The sequence below is a fragment of the Camelus ferus genome, chromosome 20, assembly GCF_009834535.1.
Source record: "Camelus ferus isolate YT-003-E chromosome 20, BCGSAC_Cfer_1.0, whole genome shotgun sequence".
In the NCBI taxonomy this organism is placed as follows: Eukaryota; Metazoa; Chordata; class Mammalia; order Artiodactyla; family Camelidae; genus Camelus; species Camelus ferus.
Genome location: NC_045715.1, coordinates 24727841 through 24743715, shown reverse-complemented (window position 1 = coordinate 24743715; position 15875 = coordinate 24727841). Strand labels below are relative to the sequence as shown.

General features: G+C 49.5%; 1 protein-coding gene across 12 annotated transcripts in view; it reads right to left on the bottom strand.

Moving 5' to 3' along the window:
* FGD2 (FYVE, RhoGEF and PH domain containing 2) overlaps nucleotides 1–15874 on the bottom strand; it is a 106011-nt gene extending 90137 nt beyond the window's left edge. For 4 of the 12 annotated variants that reach the window (XR_004313549.1, XR_004313551.1, XR_004313550.1 and 1 more), the window contains exons 1-4: nucleotides 15817–15872; nucleotides 13482–13607; nucleotides 13079–13378; nucleotides 531–762 (exon numbers count right to left, since the gene is read on the bottom strand). Coding sequence is in view for 7 of the 12 variants with exons in the window: in XM_032462973.1 (XP_032318864.1) it covers nucleotides 531–762; nucleotides 13079–13203 (357 nt within the window). In the remaining 5 variants the exon portion in view is untranslated. Of the gene's footprint in view, nucleotides 1–530; nucleotides 763–3317; nucleotides 3541–3578; nucleotides 3833–11184; nucleotides 11235–13078; nucleotides 13379–13481; nucleotides 13608–15816 lie in introns of those variants that run through there. The other 8 variants (XM_032462976.1, XR_004313553.1, XM_032462973.1 and 5 more) reach the window with 8 other exon arrangements.
* Nucleotide 15875: the final 1 nt, after the last annotated feature.

Below are 15875 nucleotides of genomic sequence, written 5' to 3'. Positions count from 1 at the left end.
GTAAAAGTGACTTGCCCAAAGTCACACAGTTAACAGAAGAGCTGGGACATGAACCCTGGCAGTCTGGCTCCAGGGTGCACAGCATTATGTGGCCTAGCCCTTAAACTCCACAGACAAGAAAACTGAAACACAGGGAAGGGAGGTAAACTGCCCCGGATCAGTCTAAGGGCAGGAATTAGCACCAACCAATATTTTCAGTTGGGATCATTGCCTCCTCAGGTAGGTAAACTGAGGCCACACCTAGGAAGGGTACCAGGTTCCAAGCTGTGTAGCCTTGGACAAATTCCTTAAGCTATCTGAGTTTCAATTTCCTTACCTAAAAGACTCGTACGGTATGGGGTATGAGAAATAATGCCAGCAATAGGGTGCATAGTAGGTATCTAACCAAAGCCCATTAACGGGGTGGGGAGGGGTGAATTTAGCTTTCAGCTGATCTCTGGTCACACCTGAGGAAGCGGCTGGGAGAGAATGTGTGGGAAGGTGAGCGGAGGGGCCCCCAGCTCCCCACTTCTACCCCAGCCTTTAGGCACCTGCATCCCTGGGCCGGGGCAGGTCCCAGGCTGGCAAGATTTCCTCCAGGCCCCACTGGACAGCTTGTTCTTCAGGGAGCTCAGGTATCTCCTGCTGACTGTCCTGGGCCTGGACTCCAGGGTCTCTCCCACAGTGGGCTTCTCCAGTGGCCCTGCAGGTGAGGGAGGCCTGCACCCAGGGCGGTGATGCTCAGCCTCCAGTCTATGGGCTCTGGGCGCTGCTCCTGGGGACCTGAGGAGAACAGAGCAGACCTGAGGGTTTCCAGTCTGTAGAGTAGGGAGAAGAATAGCACCTCCCTGGTAGGGATTTGGGGGTGATTAATGCAAATCACAGGTATGCAGTGGCCTCTGAGTGCCTGGCACTCAGGAGTTTACTGAGACCTCCACTTCCTTCCCCAATACCTTTCTTGGAGGGAACTCCAGTCTTCAAAATGAGTCAGCCTAGACTGTTTTGTTCTCTGGGGAACTATATACTTCCCTGTTTAAAATGCAGTGAGGAACCCCTCCTGCACACAGAGGTTTTTAAGTGCCCTCCCAAATCACCCTTGCCTGTGCACCTCACCCTTGTTTTTAGTCTCTGCAGCAGGAAAGCCCCTAAAACCCTAGTAACTGATACAACACTCTCAAGGCAGGTGGAGCTGATAAAGCTCAGGCTTATCGGGGGAGCTATGCCGTCCACATCTCTAGCAGAGGGAAAAGCCAGTCAGTCTAGGATCAGCTTCCCTGTTCCCCTAGGGGTGAGCTTTCACTTTTGTAGTGTGGCTTTGTTAGCCCAGCTACTGGGTCTGTAGGCCAGTTAAACTCTTTAGATAAGAGAGTCCACCCTCACTGGATATATCCTATGAATTGAGCTGTGCCCCATTCCCTTTGGTGTGGAAAGGTGTGTGATGACAGCATAGGGTGGGCACCTTTATGACGAAGGTAGGCTGGGATATGGGAGGACCAGACAGGTACAAAATCTTCAAAACTCTGTGAGAAAGTTTTTCATTACTTCCAATTTTGTAGCTAGGTACAGAGAAGATAAGTAACTTGCAGCAAGGGGGTTGCAGAGGTGGGATTCAGATCAGGCAGGCTGCCTTCTGAGCCTGTACCCTAAACTGTCCCTCCCAGGTGAGTCAAGGAGTAACAGGTGCAGAGAGTCAACGTGACCTGCCCGAAGTCACACACCGGTTGGTGGCAGAGAGGATTGGGACCTAGTCCTCCATGGCTCCTCACCGGCTCTCCCACCCCTCTCCACTGCCCCAATGCCCAGTTCCTCAGCCCATGGAATTAGCTGAGTCTCAGGCTTTCTGTTCTACATTTGATTTCAGCTTCTGCATTTCTCTCTACGTGCCCCAGGCAGCTTCTGTTTCCTCTTTGCCCCTCAGTTTCAGATCAGCTAAGGTGCTGAAAGACCTCACAAGAAAGCCCAGATTAAGGCAGCTGGCACAGAGCCCTTCACACAGTGAGGGGTGACTCTCACCCTCCCGACAAGGCCTCCTCTGACCCCATTCTGGTCTGAGGGCTGCCTCCTCCTGCTAGGCATAGCACACATGCTGAGGGTCTCCACTGGGCATGTCTGGCATGTTGGGTGGGGAGGTGCCATCTCTGCACCCCCGAGGTGGGGGGGTGGTCCAGGAAGGTGGCGTCTAGAGCTGTCCTCGGTGCTGAACAGAACATGCCAGGCAAAGGCCCCTTGAAGAGGCAGCGTCAGGTCACCTGCTCAGGAAGCTGAACTGCCCTTCTAAGTCCCCATCTATGTCGCCTCCACCTTGAAGCCCACAGGAGGCTTTGTCTGCTCTGAGTGTCCTCAGCATAACGCCTAGGCCCCTCCCATGGGGCCTGTTGTCCATGACCTGGCATCATGGTCATTCCATAAGCTTAGCATCAAAGACAAAAATCCTCTGGGTGGGGATCATTCTTTCAGCTCCTGCATTCACTACAGTTCCTGTGTGATGCTGTGCTTTGCCACACACACCCTCTCAGGACTGAGCTAGCCTTTTGCCTCAATTGGAATAGCCTGAGGGGCATCCCAGCCCCAGAGCTCACTGGGACAGGCTGTAGCCTCTGTAGCAAGTGTATGGCAATTCAACTTTTCCCTGAGCCTAATGCTGCCTCCCTTACCCTGCAGGTGTTGTTCCCAAGACCCTCCCCAATAAATCTCCTGAAGCAAATCTCTACCTCAGAGTCTATTTCCAGAGAACCCTATCTACAACAGTCACAGTCCCTAACACAGGCCTGGGCTTAAGAAATGCCTGCAGAGTGGATTGATGTCACACACAGACACACAATGACCTCCACACATCCGGTTCAGCCTTTTCCCTTTAGACAGAAGCCCCTGCATTGCTCCTTGCCCATGAACTTAAACTCAAAGCCTCCTCACCTCTCTGTGCCTCCACTTTCTCATCTGTAAGATGGGAATAGAGATGGAACCTATCCCCAGTAGGCTGTTAGATGATTAAGTGAAATAAGTAACAAATGCACTTAGAATAGTGCCTCCTAGGTAGGCTGACCATACACTGTGGTCTGCTCAAGACAGCCTCAGCCTTTCCTATTGCTCCCTCCCTCCCACTAAAAAATGTAATAGCATCCACTTTTAGTTTCAATTGTGTCCTGGTTTGAATGATAAATTATATGGTCATCGTGCTCATAAGGAGTAAGTGCTTAGTAAGTATTAGCTATTATTTCTGCTGGAGGGGCAGTGGGTGGAGTTCTGCAGCCCAAACATGGTGTTTGGTCCACCTATGCTCACTCAGAATTACACAAACATCTGGACTCTCCCCACCACATCAACACACACACACTCACCCACACCCAGCTCCTCTCCCATACTCCGAGGAACCCATGACTGAGGGGCGTGGGCACTGCCCAGACACGAAGAGGTATCCAAGACAGGGCCTAGAGAGAGAATTGCTCACTGTGAGGGCCTAAGGTGGCCCCAGCCTGTTCCCTAGCCTGGAGACAGACTGGCAGGGCCTGTGCTGCCCATGGGTCCAGAGGTGGGCAGAGGAGCTAGAGGGAGACAGCCAGTCGGCCACAGTGACCCTTCCCATCTCCACTACCCCGTACCTGCTGTTCTTAAACACAGTCACCAGATTGGACACAGATGCCAGCTTCTCTTCCTTACTTGCCCCCTCCATCCTGCAGGCCTCCAGGGTGACCCTCAGCTACCCTTGAAGAAGGGAGGGAGGTCTCCAGCCAGCACACTCAGCCACATCTGTGATCTGGGATCACAGATGGGCTAAGGCATCCCAGAGTCCCGTCTTTCCTGAGGGCTCAGCAGGCCTGCTCCCTGCTGCAGAGTGATGAAAGAGGAAGTGGTCCCAGAGCCACAGCCCTGAAGGGGAAAGGCGGGTGCTCCCTGCAGAGGGAGGAGCCTGCTGGGGCCCCACCTCTCCCCCATGGGGCTTGACCTTTCACTCCTGTAGACCCCCAGTTTCAGAAGCCACCCCAAAAGGGCAATGGAGCCCAGAGGTAGTTTCTGGAACTGGGCTTTTGGCCTGAGCCTTGCTACTTGGGCCAACCACACATTCTCACAAGGTCCAGTGTATTTTATTTGATCCTTTCTCCACAACCTCTTTTCTGATTGTGACCCTGCTCATTGCTGTAAGAAAACAGCTTTTTAAATTAAAAATAAGTACAAATCTATTAGGGGCTGGCAGGGAGGAGTACTGTGGTGTTCCCACTTCCCCACTGAAGTTCTCTCATTTTAATGGCTGCTGTCTCCACCTTCTTGACTCCCTGAAACTATGATGATAATAATAGCTAACACATTCTTTTTAGTGCTTTACAAGTACTTTCTCATTTAATCCCACAACAGTCTTATGAAGTGGGCCTTATTACAATCCCCATTTTACAGAAGAAAAAACTGTGGATCAGAGAGGCTAGGTAACTTGCCCAAAGTCATCCAGTAAGAACACAACAGAAGTCAGATTTCCAAAGCAAAGGTGACCACCCTATAATTCCAGCAAAGATTTCATTGTGAGCCTGGATGACCACATTCTTGCTGCTCTCTATCCTTAAGCCTCCCTGCTCCTAGCACACTGGGTTGTCTCTGCCTGATGCCTCCTTTACCATTTGGTCTCCCCGCCCTTCAAGAACAAATGATCACTGCTTCTATTCCCCTTATCCAAGCCTCACAGGCCCTTCAGGGCTCTCCCACTGGCTTCCAGACTCGCTTGCCCTGAGCCAGAGCCCTCTGTTGAGACTGGTCTTTGTTGTGGAGGGTAGAGACTGAGCCTCAGTCATCTTGGTACCGGAAGTGTCTGGCACAGCTTCATGCTCCAGTGCCTGTGAAACACTGGGCCCTCACACGCCCAGCAGCCTCACTGTCTCAGAGCTTTGCCTGAGCAGTTTCTTCTAGCAGATGCCTGGCTTCTCCCCCTCAACCCTAAATCTCACTAATTCTCCTCACTTTCCATTTTTACTTCTTTTGTTATAGAGAATTTAGAACATACACAAAAGGAGACAGAATAAGGCACTCTCACGAACCCATAACCCAGACCCAACAACCATCAATTCACGGCTGGCCCTGCTCCATCGACAGCCACATTCACTCTCCTTCCCATATCATTTTGAAGCAAATCAGGTGATGTCACCCACAAATATTTCAGTGTGTACCTAAAAGATAAAGGTATATATATGTATATACTCACACATATGATATATGTAATGGCAGTATTACTTTATATGGGCATACAATCATATGTTTTACACATGTTACATATGTGTGTGTGTATAGATATGTGTATGTGTGTGTGTGTGTGTGTGTATATATATATATGAAATATATATATATATATATATATATGAAACACCATTACCGTTATCATACCCCAAGGGATGTTTAGCAATAATTTTTTAATATAACCAAACAGTCAGCATTCAAAGTGCCAATTCCTCATAAATGTTATCTGCTATGGACTGAACTGTGTTCCCCCCTAAATTCATATATTGAAGCCCTAACCCCCAACATGGCTGTATTTGGAAACAGGAGGTAGTTAAAGTTAAACGAGGTCATAAAAGTGGGGTCCTAATCTGATAGGATTGATGGCCTTATAAAAGGAAGAAATCCCTCCATCCACAACCGCCCACATCCCCACCCCGGCACCCTCCAAGGAAAGGATTCAAATGAGGTCCACATGTTACAATGAGTTGTCCTGTCTATTAACTCTTTTCACTCACAGGTTCACCTTGTTCTTTCTGTTTTCTCACACATGACTGTGAGGACACTGGGTTGCTGCCCCTACAACTCCCATGGTCAGGACTTTGTTGACTGCAGCGCTGGCCCCTGGATTTCCTGTCGATGGCGGTTAGATCTAGGAGCTTGATTGGATTCATTCTTAAATGCCACTTCTTCCTGGATGTCCTTCCAGGTCTGGGGAGGCCTCCCTCTTTGGTGCTCTTCTCCCCTCAACTGCAGTGCCCAGTTTTCTCCTCTGCCTCCCACCAGACTTGCTTCTCGCCTACAGGTATCACCCAAGGCTCAGCCCAGGCCTTCTGGTCCCCTCATTTACACACTCCCTTTACCATCCATTTCAGAATCTATCCCAGAGTTCCACAGGCACCTCTTCCTGCCTCCTACCTCAGCCTGAGGATGCCCAAGACCTTTGGGGCATCACTAGGGGCATGTCCCACCTTCGCTTCCCACTCAACATATAATCTCGAAAGCCAGCACCATTATTGCACAGAAGGAATCCCAGATTCCTGGGTGTGCTGTCAAGACCCTCCTGGTTTGGCTCTGATCAACCTTCCCAGCCATTTCTTCCTTATACACACGCAGGTCTGGGTTGTGACCTTGAGTGGTGGCTCTGGGCTGTGTCAGCTGAGCTAAGCTGAACCACAGTTCCAGAATTTCCTTCCCTGCAAGCTGACCATGGTGGCAGGAGGGGACACCGCAGCTGTATTCACTCCTGTGGTGGGTGCAGGGCTCCAGTGCTGTGGCAGTGCACACGTGCTGATGTAGGTCTGTGGGCTTTCTACCAACCTCCTTCAGTTTTCTTAGTCCCAAGCCAGATGTGCGTTTAACTCTAGGACAAAAGATGCCAACTTCTTCCGCAGGTCAGCTGTGTCACTGAAGCTGTTGTCTTGGTGTGGCTGCCTGTTCATCCTCCAGAATCCCAGCCCTTCCTCACTGGTTCCATTCCTTCTTGTTCCCCCAACTTCACATCCATCTTCCCTTCCCCACTGCCTGCCCTGAGGATTTTAGACACAGAAGCATCAATTCTTTAAGCTGCCCCATTGCATATGGTCAATTACCGGTTGTTTTATTGCTGGTTGTTCTGCTTCTCCCATCAAACCTGACCTAAATGCCTTGAACCAGTAACTGAACTTCACTTTCCTCATCTGTGAAATGGGGATAATTAGAGCACCAACCTCCTGTGGTTGCTGTGAAGATTAAATGAGATAATAGCATGTGTACGGGCTTAGAGTAAGGCCTGATACAGAGTAGGCGATTAGTGAGTGTTGGCCACATTCTTTTGTTGTTGTTGTTGTTGTTGTTGGCTACATTCTTATTGCTGACAGAAGACCTTTTCTATGGGTACCCCCTGCATTGACCAATCAGTTCCTTTTGCCTGGTATGTCTCCACCCTTACAACTTCCTATTCACTTCCTCCAGGAAGCCTTCTTGGATATCCACCACTGGAAATTCTTTTCTGTCCTCAGAAACCTGGTGTTCCTGTTTACTTTGATCTCTTCTGCTCCATTCATTAAGTCATGCATTCTGTTGACAAGTATTTTTTGGAGTACCTACTATGTGTCAGCCTAGTGGTAGAAGTTATGGATTAAACACAGCCTTCTTCCCCTTAGCTCACAGTCTAATGAGAAAGATGGGCCTACTAACCACTAAAATACAATGTGGGAAATGCTTTGAACAGAGGAGTTTATGAGCACCCAAATAAGCAGCATCAAAGTCTGCAGAGAGCAGAGGATGCTATTAAGGAAGGCTTCCTAGCAGAGGCAGCCTGAAGGATGAAGGATGAAGGATGAAGGATGAGTTGATTGGCAAGGTAGGAAAAGGCATTCAAAGCAGAAGGAAGTGATGTGGGCTTGAGAGAACATGGTGAGACTAGGAATAAAGGTAGGGAGTCCAGCACACTGGGGTTTCCAGGGGCTGGGGATTGGTAGGACATGGGCTGAGGGGCCCCAGGAGCCTGGCCCTGGCAGGCTTTGTCTGCTGAGTTGAGGTGCATTCGAGCAAAAAAGGAAATGGTTACAGAATTTTGTTTATGCAGAGGAGGACCTCATCCAATAGCTGTGAACACATCTCCCTCTGATTTGGGGTGTCTCCATTTCAGGGCTCTTGGGGTCCTTGGCATGGATAAGTCTCATGCTTTCTCTCCTATTCTCTGGTTTCAAGCCTTAAGGTGGTTGGAAAAGCTCAGTTCACTGCAGCCCAGACAGGGCAAAAGAGGGAGGGAGGAAAGAAGGAAGGGAGGGACGCCCAAACAGGAACTGCAGGGCTGGGCAGTCACATGGCAGGTAGGCTGGCTGGCTGGCAAGAAAGCGCTGCCCTGGAATGCAAAGGGGGCTTTGTGTGCAGACTGGGGGCACCCAAGGGCCTCTCACTGGAAGTCTTGGGGCAGGAGAAGGCTTTTGGGGGCTGTCAGGGAGGAAATGTCAACATTTGGGACCTGGATGCTGGGAGAAGGGGAGAGAGAGCGCGCGTGCACGTGTGTGTGCGTGCATGTGTGCATGTGTGTGTGTGTGTGTGTGTAATCTCCAGCGGTTTGTGAGGATGTGGCTTTTTCAGGAGAGAGTGAGCATTCCCCAGAGGAGCATTTATCCCCAGCAAGCCATTCCCCAAGGTTGGCATGTTCCCTGGGACCCCTTACTCCCAACCTGGCCCCCAGCCTCAGGCAAGCCCAGCACCTGCCCAGAGTGTAATGGCCTGTGACAGACAGGCCTGTGAGCAAGGGATGATGTGGCTCTGGGGGAGATGCCGGCAGCTGGCTGAAATTTGTTCCTGCGGCTGGTGCAGCCCTTGCCACCCCTTCCCTCACAGCCTCCCCTTCCCCTTCAGTTTTCTACCCCCAACTAGTCTTGGGGAGGCCCTGGCGGGGGCTCTCTAAATACTCATGTGGTGGGCAGAGGCCACACCACCAGTGTCAATGTGAGATGTGGGCCTTCCTTGCCGGTCCCTGGCTTGGAGGAGGAGGGCTGAAAAAAGCCAGCCGCCCTCTCATCTATTCCTTCCTCCAAACAGCCAGTATCTTCCCACTGTGTCCCTCCAGCAAACCCACCATTTGTTGAGGTCTCTTGTCTTCCTGTCTCCTGGGAGGGCTTGGTGCTGCTGCCTGCCCATCAGTGGGCTTGGATGCCAGGCTCAGGCAGCCCATCTGCTTCCTGCCATTCACCTTCCCAGGAAGCTTCCCATATTTTGGCTTCTGTGTGCCCCTGCCCCTTTGTGGTCTGGCTGTTCCTAACTTGTATTGTCAGTCTGCGAGATGTGATTCTTCAGAGCTGTTTAGTGCCTTGAGGAACACAGGGAGGCAAAATCAACCTCCCTCCACATGTGCCAGGGGAGGGTCTGCTCTAAGGGTGCAGAGGCCTGAAAGACAAGACAGCAAATGTGTCAGTCCTGACGTGGGTGGCTGAGAAGATGTCAGGGAACATAAACAGCTCTTTCTTCCTCGGCGTGTGAACGATCTAGTTTCAAACTGGCATTCTTAGTGACTGAACAAGACTTGTGCCAGGCCTTGGCCCCATCCCACTATTCAAGAAGACCTCAAGGTCACCAAAGGCCGACCTCAGGTGAGGAAGGCATCCTGGGAAAGCGGGGATGAGGGGGGAGGGCGGCATGTGTGAAACCGCGGAAGGGCTGGCCTAGCAGTGAACATGCAGGAGGCTGAGACATGCCCCCACTCTCATGAGGAGGGCCCGGAGGGGGCAGAGGGTGGGGTCATGTTTCCGGGGGAGGGAAGGTCCCCCCACGCAGAGCTAGGGCTGGGGTCTGGGCAGGGAGGCGCCAGTTGGGAGCCAGCAAGGCAAGGCCAGAGCCCAGGAATGGTGCCAGGTGGCGCCTTCCCAGGAGCCCAGAGGGTGAGCACAAGGCCAGCAGGTGGGGCCTCACACCCCAGGTCAGGCTCCTTTTATCTCCAAACAGCTGTGGGCCTTTCTTGGGGCCTGCTAGATCCTCCTCATGGAGAAACATGAGCAGCCTGGAGAGAACCGACAGGTTTCTGAGTGGAGAAAGAACAAATTGTTTCCGCACAGCCAGCTGCCCTCCCCGCCCGTGACCTTTCTCCCGTGACCACCTCCCAAGCCTGAGACACCTGTGCCCATCTTCCCACACGTCAGCAGGAGTTGTTTTCTGCTTGTGATCCACCAATAATGCAACTTCTCTGTCACAAAGCTCCTTTTTTATGCATTTCTGGGAAGGCTGGTATATAACCAAGCACACATGAAATCCATTTCTCCCAACAAAGAGCTGCATGATTCCTTCTTTCTTCCTACCAGGATTCTCTCTTCCTTCTTTCCTTTCAACAAATAGCCCCAGTCTAGGAACTTGGGAAAATGTGACACATGACACTCTTAAATCTCACCTGAGGCCTTAGTCCTAAGTGTCTCTCTGTCCCCAGAAGTTAGCACAATGCCTGCCACATAGTAGCTCCTCCATGAATCTTCCTGAATAGGGAGCAGGACACTGAGCATGTAGGAAGGGGTTGTAGGATACTGTAGGGTTCTCTTTCCTCCATCTCCTGCCCTCTACCTTGACCAGGTTCCAATGAGCACCAGCCCTGTCCTGTCTCCTCCTTTAGGCCCCAGCCCCTTAGGGTTTACACATACATACACCCTTCAGTTTTCCATCCATCTTGGGGCTCAGTGCCCCAGTGTGAGTGAGCCATCACCCTCCCCCATCATAGTCCCAGTCCCCTACAGGGCAAATCAGAAAGAAAGCTAGCTGAATGTCCATGACTCTCACCTTAGTTTCCCCACTCTTTTCAAGGGCCACCTTTGTCTGGTCTACATTAGGGATATATCAAGTTTATGTTTCATTGGGTGTCATAGCCAATCCATAGCCAGTGGCCTACAAGGCCCAACTCCATGACCTCATTTCTACTACTCTCCCCCCTCTCACTCTGTTCTGGGCACTATGCCCTCCAACCTGCCAGACAAACTCCCACCTCAGGGCCTTTGCATGTGCAATTCTTCCTACCTAGAACTCTCTTTTGCCATATACCTGTATGGCTTACCCTCTTGTCTCCTTTAAATCTTTGCTTAAGTGTCATCTTCTCACGAAGGCCTTTCCTCATCCTAGCATACCCCCCCAATTGCAATACCACCACGGATTCCCAGTCCCCCTCCCCTGCTTTATTTTTCTCACTTATCGCTTTCTGATATACTGATTTCTTTATAATGTTTATTATCTGTCTCCCCACTAGAACGCCAGCTCCATGAAAGCAGGCATTTTTTTGTCTGTTTTACTTACCACTGTATCCCCAGCATCTGCAACAGTGCTTGGTACATAGTAGGTGCTCAACAAATACTGGTTGAAGGAATGAAGGGACATTTTTACCTCCTGTCCCTCCTGGACTCTCACAGCGCACCTAGCTTCACTATGAGCTAAAATTCATTCTGCCTCTGTTCCATGCTGGAACCCTGGCCCTAGCCTTCTGGACAAGATGCAACTTCCACCTGGTCCCCAGAAGGAGTGGGAGTCAGCAAGCCATACCTTCCTTAGTGTTCTGCCCCTTTCTTAGAGGCTGGAACAGGAACCACAACCTGGGGAGGAAAGAGAACTTAAGGTGGATGCTACATGTGAGTTTTCTTTTGTTCCAAGGGAAAAGCACCTTAAGCGGTACCTTCCTTTGAAAAAACAAAGACATATTGGGATCATCTATAGAGTTCTCTAAAACATTTTAATTTCCAGACTCTATTCCTGGAGATTCTTAGTAAACTGTCTAGGCTGAGGCCTGAGCTTTTTTTTTTTTTTTTTTTTTTTAACTCCTTTCATGATTCTAATGTTCAGCCAGAATTGGGAATCAGGGGTCCAGGCAATGCCCTGGCTAAGTCTTGTCCCTTGGTGTCCCAAGAGCACCCAGAGTGAGCATGGGTACCCGAGGATGCCAAGTCTGGTCTCTCCAACTGGGAGAATTGTGGCTGTGAAATGGATACTCCTCAGCTCTCATAGCAAGTAACTGTCCACACACACACTGTTCTACCAGAAACCACATTAAATCTCAGAGAAGGCACAGACTAAACCAGGATTTACACATTCAAATGGTAACTAGAGCCACACAGGTAACACCCCTGGTTGCATCAGGTGTGTTGTTGAGATGCAGAGATGGCTGCAGAATCCATGTCCTTCTCACAGGGGCAGCTGTTAGCCTGTTATGACCTGTTCTTGTCAGGAGGGAATGCAGGTCCTGTGGTGCTAGATTTACGTCTTTGTTCTCCTCAAGAGAAATTGGAATTCAGGAATTTTAAATGAAATAACCCATATTTTCACTTAGAAATCCTTATGCTGCCAATGGGTTGCTAACCCTTTATACAGCTGCCAAACTGCCATAGTTTGCAATCCCTTTTACAATGGGGTCGTATCTCACATAGCCCTTCCTGCCCGCCATCCTTCACATTCAAGCTAATAGGAAATGACTGCTCGCCCCAGAGCCTCCCTCAGCTCTGCCAAGACTCCCCTGAAGCCTCGCAATAAAGGCTTGTCACAGGGGTGTGCTGGAGCTGGCTCCCACTGGCTTGCGAAAGTCAACGGTGCCCATTTTTTCTTAACTCCACGCTCAGTAACATCATATTAGCAGCATGAAGTCAGCCACAGTGAGAGTATTTACACCACATGAATCAGCAAGTGCTAGAGTCAGGGCTTTTCTTTTCCTAGAGAGCCAGTTATTAAACACTTAGCAGCACATCACTGCACATAAGGATTCAGACTCTGTCACAGGCTGGTAGGGAAGCAGTGAAAAAGGGAGTAGTTTTGTTTTTCTAGTTACATAAGAATTCACATGAATGTGTGCAATAGACATTTTGACAGTACCTTCCCTTTAAAACCCCTAGATACTCACTTAAAAGGAAACAAGAATCTCAGTCCTGAGATATTTCTTCCTTAATTAAGGAATAATGGTCTTACAATAAAATGCCCAGATTTTAAGAGTACAGTTTGGTGAGCTTTAACTAGTGTACCCACTCACATAACCACCACCTCAATTGAGAAGAAGAATGCTTTCATCCCCCCAGAAAGCTCCTCATGCTTCTTTCCAGTCATTCTTCTATAGGCAACCACTGTTTTGATTTTTATCCCCACAGATTAATTTTGCCTGTTTTATAACTTTATATAAATGGAATCATATAACAAGTGCTCTTTTGTGTCTGGATTATTTCACTTAGAATAATGTTTTTGAGACTCATCCATGTCATTGTTCATATCAATCATTCATTTCTTTTTAGTGCTGAATATCCTTCCACTGAATAGTCCTGATATCATCTTAATCCCCCAACTTACCCAGACTCAGGGCAAGGGCCTATTAACCTTTGATTTTTACTGCAGGAGAAGAGAACTTCTCCCCACACTCAGGACAAACAGACATGGGCATAAGAGATTTAGATGGACTCACCTTTCTCCACCAAGAAGAGGATGATAGAGCAGAACACCAGCGAGGCACCTGACCCTTTCTGACCCTGGGGCGAGTACTGCGCTCACTGTGACACGCCACATCCTCCCAGCGTGTAGAGGCCGCATTTCCCCTCTTCATTCTTATAGGTTTCATTCCAAGGCCTTGGGACTATTAGCCCCAAATTGTCTTTCATGTTTCTCCAAGAAGTTTTAATAGTCTCTCACGTCAATACATCTGGTGACCTATATGATATGCCAGAATTCCCGAGATGATGACAGTTACAATGTACCTTGTTTTCACCTAATTAGGACAAGAGGTGTTTCCTGAGTTAAGGTGGATACAGGACCCCAGGTTTTCAGAACATAAGGAAGGCCAGTGCTACCCACCCATACCCTAGGCATACCAGAGGCAGCAGCCAGAATGTTCTCACCCACAACTAGTAAACAGGGAGCCTGCATCCAGACGAACCCATCTTCTTTACATCAGTCTAACAGGGGAGACTGACAGGAAAGCAGGCAGCCACAGTTCCCTGTAAGGTGACAAACACAGAGGGTAATGGCAGCACAGAGGGGTACTATCCAGCCCAGAACTAACTGCTTTATAGCTCTAAGTACATACTGCCAGGTTGCTCAATAGAGTGAATGCTGAGCAAGATTTTCATTCAATCATTTCAGTGAGTATATTTTTCACTTCTAGATGATCTGTTTGATTCCTTTTCAAATATACCCCTTTTTTTCCCCACAATGTCCTTTCCTTTTTTTTTTAGTACTTTCTATTCTTTATCTTTGTCTCCATTTTTAAATTACAGTTTTCCCCTTAAAGTTTCTTTCAGATTGCTTTATTATGTCAAATTCCCAGCAGTGTTAATCCTCTTGTTCTGCCCATTCACACTCATGATGAAATGTGTTTTTGAGTGGTTTGTAATTATTTTATCGCGAGGATTTTTTGTTTTTCTTCCTCTTGGTGTCCCTGTGAGCCCTGGGTTGTGGAAATATAGTTATAGAGCTGTTTTACATTTGCTTCCGCTCAGTTCCCTAGGGGTCTAACAGCTTTAACTGACCTATTTTCACTTTAATTTCTAGGGTAAATTGTTCAATTACTTAATAACAATCACTGACCATTTCCTATATGTATATCACCATAGCTGGTGCTGTGGAAGATAAAAAACAATGCAAGACAACACAATGTAGCTGCCTTACAAGGAACCACAGTTTGAAAGGACCAAATACACACAAAAAGTTAGATGGCTACATTAAGGCAGAGTGAAATGCCTAATGATGGACACACAGTCCGGTTCAGAAGGAAAAACATACAGCTGGAGAAACACAGGGAGGAGGAGGTTTGTGAGAGGAAGTTTCAGAAGGAAGGTGAGGGGTTCCTTCTGAGGGGTTCTTTCTAAGAGGAAGAAAACCCCACTTTTTCTGGGTGTAGTTAGCAAGGGGCTATAACTAGATGAGGCTGTGGATGAGCCTGACTTTAGGGTTCCCGTTGACAAAGCTAAATCAGAATCCAGGCAAAAGGAAGCCATGTAAAGTGCTCCTGGGAGTGGGAGCTAAGTTTGATGAAAGCTGTGTTTCAAGGGAAAACACAGTAACCTGAGTTAGGGGGCTTAACAGGGATTCAGACCAGAACAGACCTGGGTTAGGGAGGCCAGCGTGGGGGAGAAAGAAAAGGAGAGGGGTAGACTGACAGGATTTGGACATGGAAAGTGTATGGAGGGATAGATGGCGTTGTCAGGTGTAGATGGCGGGGTGTGACTTTCTACGGGGCAAGGCAGGGAGTCAGGAAGGGCAGACTTCAGGAAACCTGGACTAAGTGGTCAGAAGGCAGATGTCTACTGTAAAGCGCTTTCTCACAGTGAAGACAGGATAAGTACAAAGAGATCAGGTCCCCCATTGCTGTGTCCCTGCCAATTCTAGGATACTCAATTACTTTCCGTTTAAACAAACTTTTCTTGAGCACCTCCACTAGCAGGCTCTAGGTGTTACAGGGGCTGGACACGTTTACAAACATGAATAGGTCACTTGCTAGAATAAACATCTTCCTCATAGGGATGTTGTGAGGATCATACTTGAGTTAACATGTTGCAAAGCACTTTAAAAAGCGTCTGGCACAGAGTAAATGAGATTTAAGAGCCAGTTATTACTCATTTTTATTAACTAAAGATTAGACTATCGGCGCCTAACACAATGTCTGCGTGTGCTTACACTGGAGGACGATTAAAACCCTCAGGTCTAGTGAAGGAGATTCCCAAGTACTTTAGGGCAAAACACATTTCCTAACCGTGAGTTCTAAGAGAGATTGGCAAAGATCCGACTGCAAAGGAGAATGACGACAATCGCCGAGGGACAGCTGGATTTGCCCTGGTGAGGAGGGCAAAAGGGGTAAGACAAGGCTGGCGAGCGAGAAGAGGCTCGCCTGCAGCAGGAGGCCTCACAGGCCGCAGAGCTCAGGACTAGGGACGCAAAGGGGCGGGCCCAGAACTGCGGAGAAAACTCCCGAAGCCGCGGAAAGGGCTTGGAAGTGCCTCAGTCCATATTGGGAGCGTCTGGCTCCCAGAGCCGCCGAGCCCCGCCCCCGCGGCTCTCCGGGGCTCCCGGGGGGGGCGCCCAGGCCTGTGGCGGCCTTCACAGTTCCCGAGCCCAGAGCCCGGCTCGCCCGCGACCGCGGACCCCCGGCCCACAGCCTGGTGGTGAGCCAGGCCCCAACCCCGCCTGGGGGCCACATCTGACGCTTACCGCCCACAGCACCACACTCCTGTACTCCCCCGCGGCCGCGAGTGGTGAGGCCCGGCCCC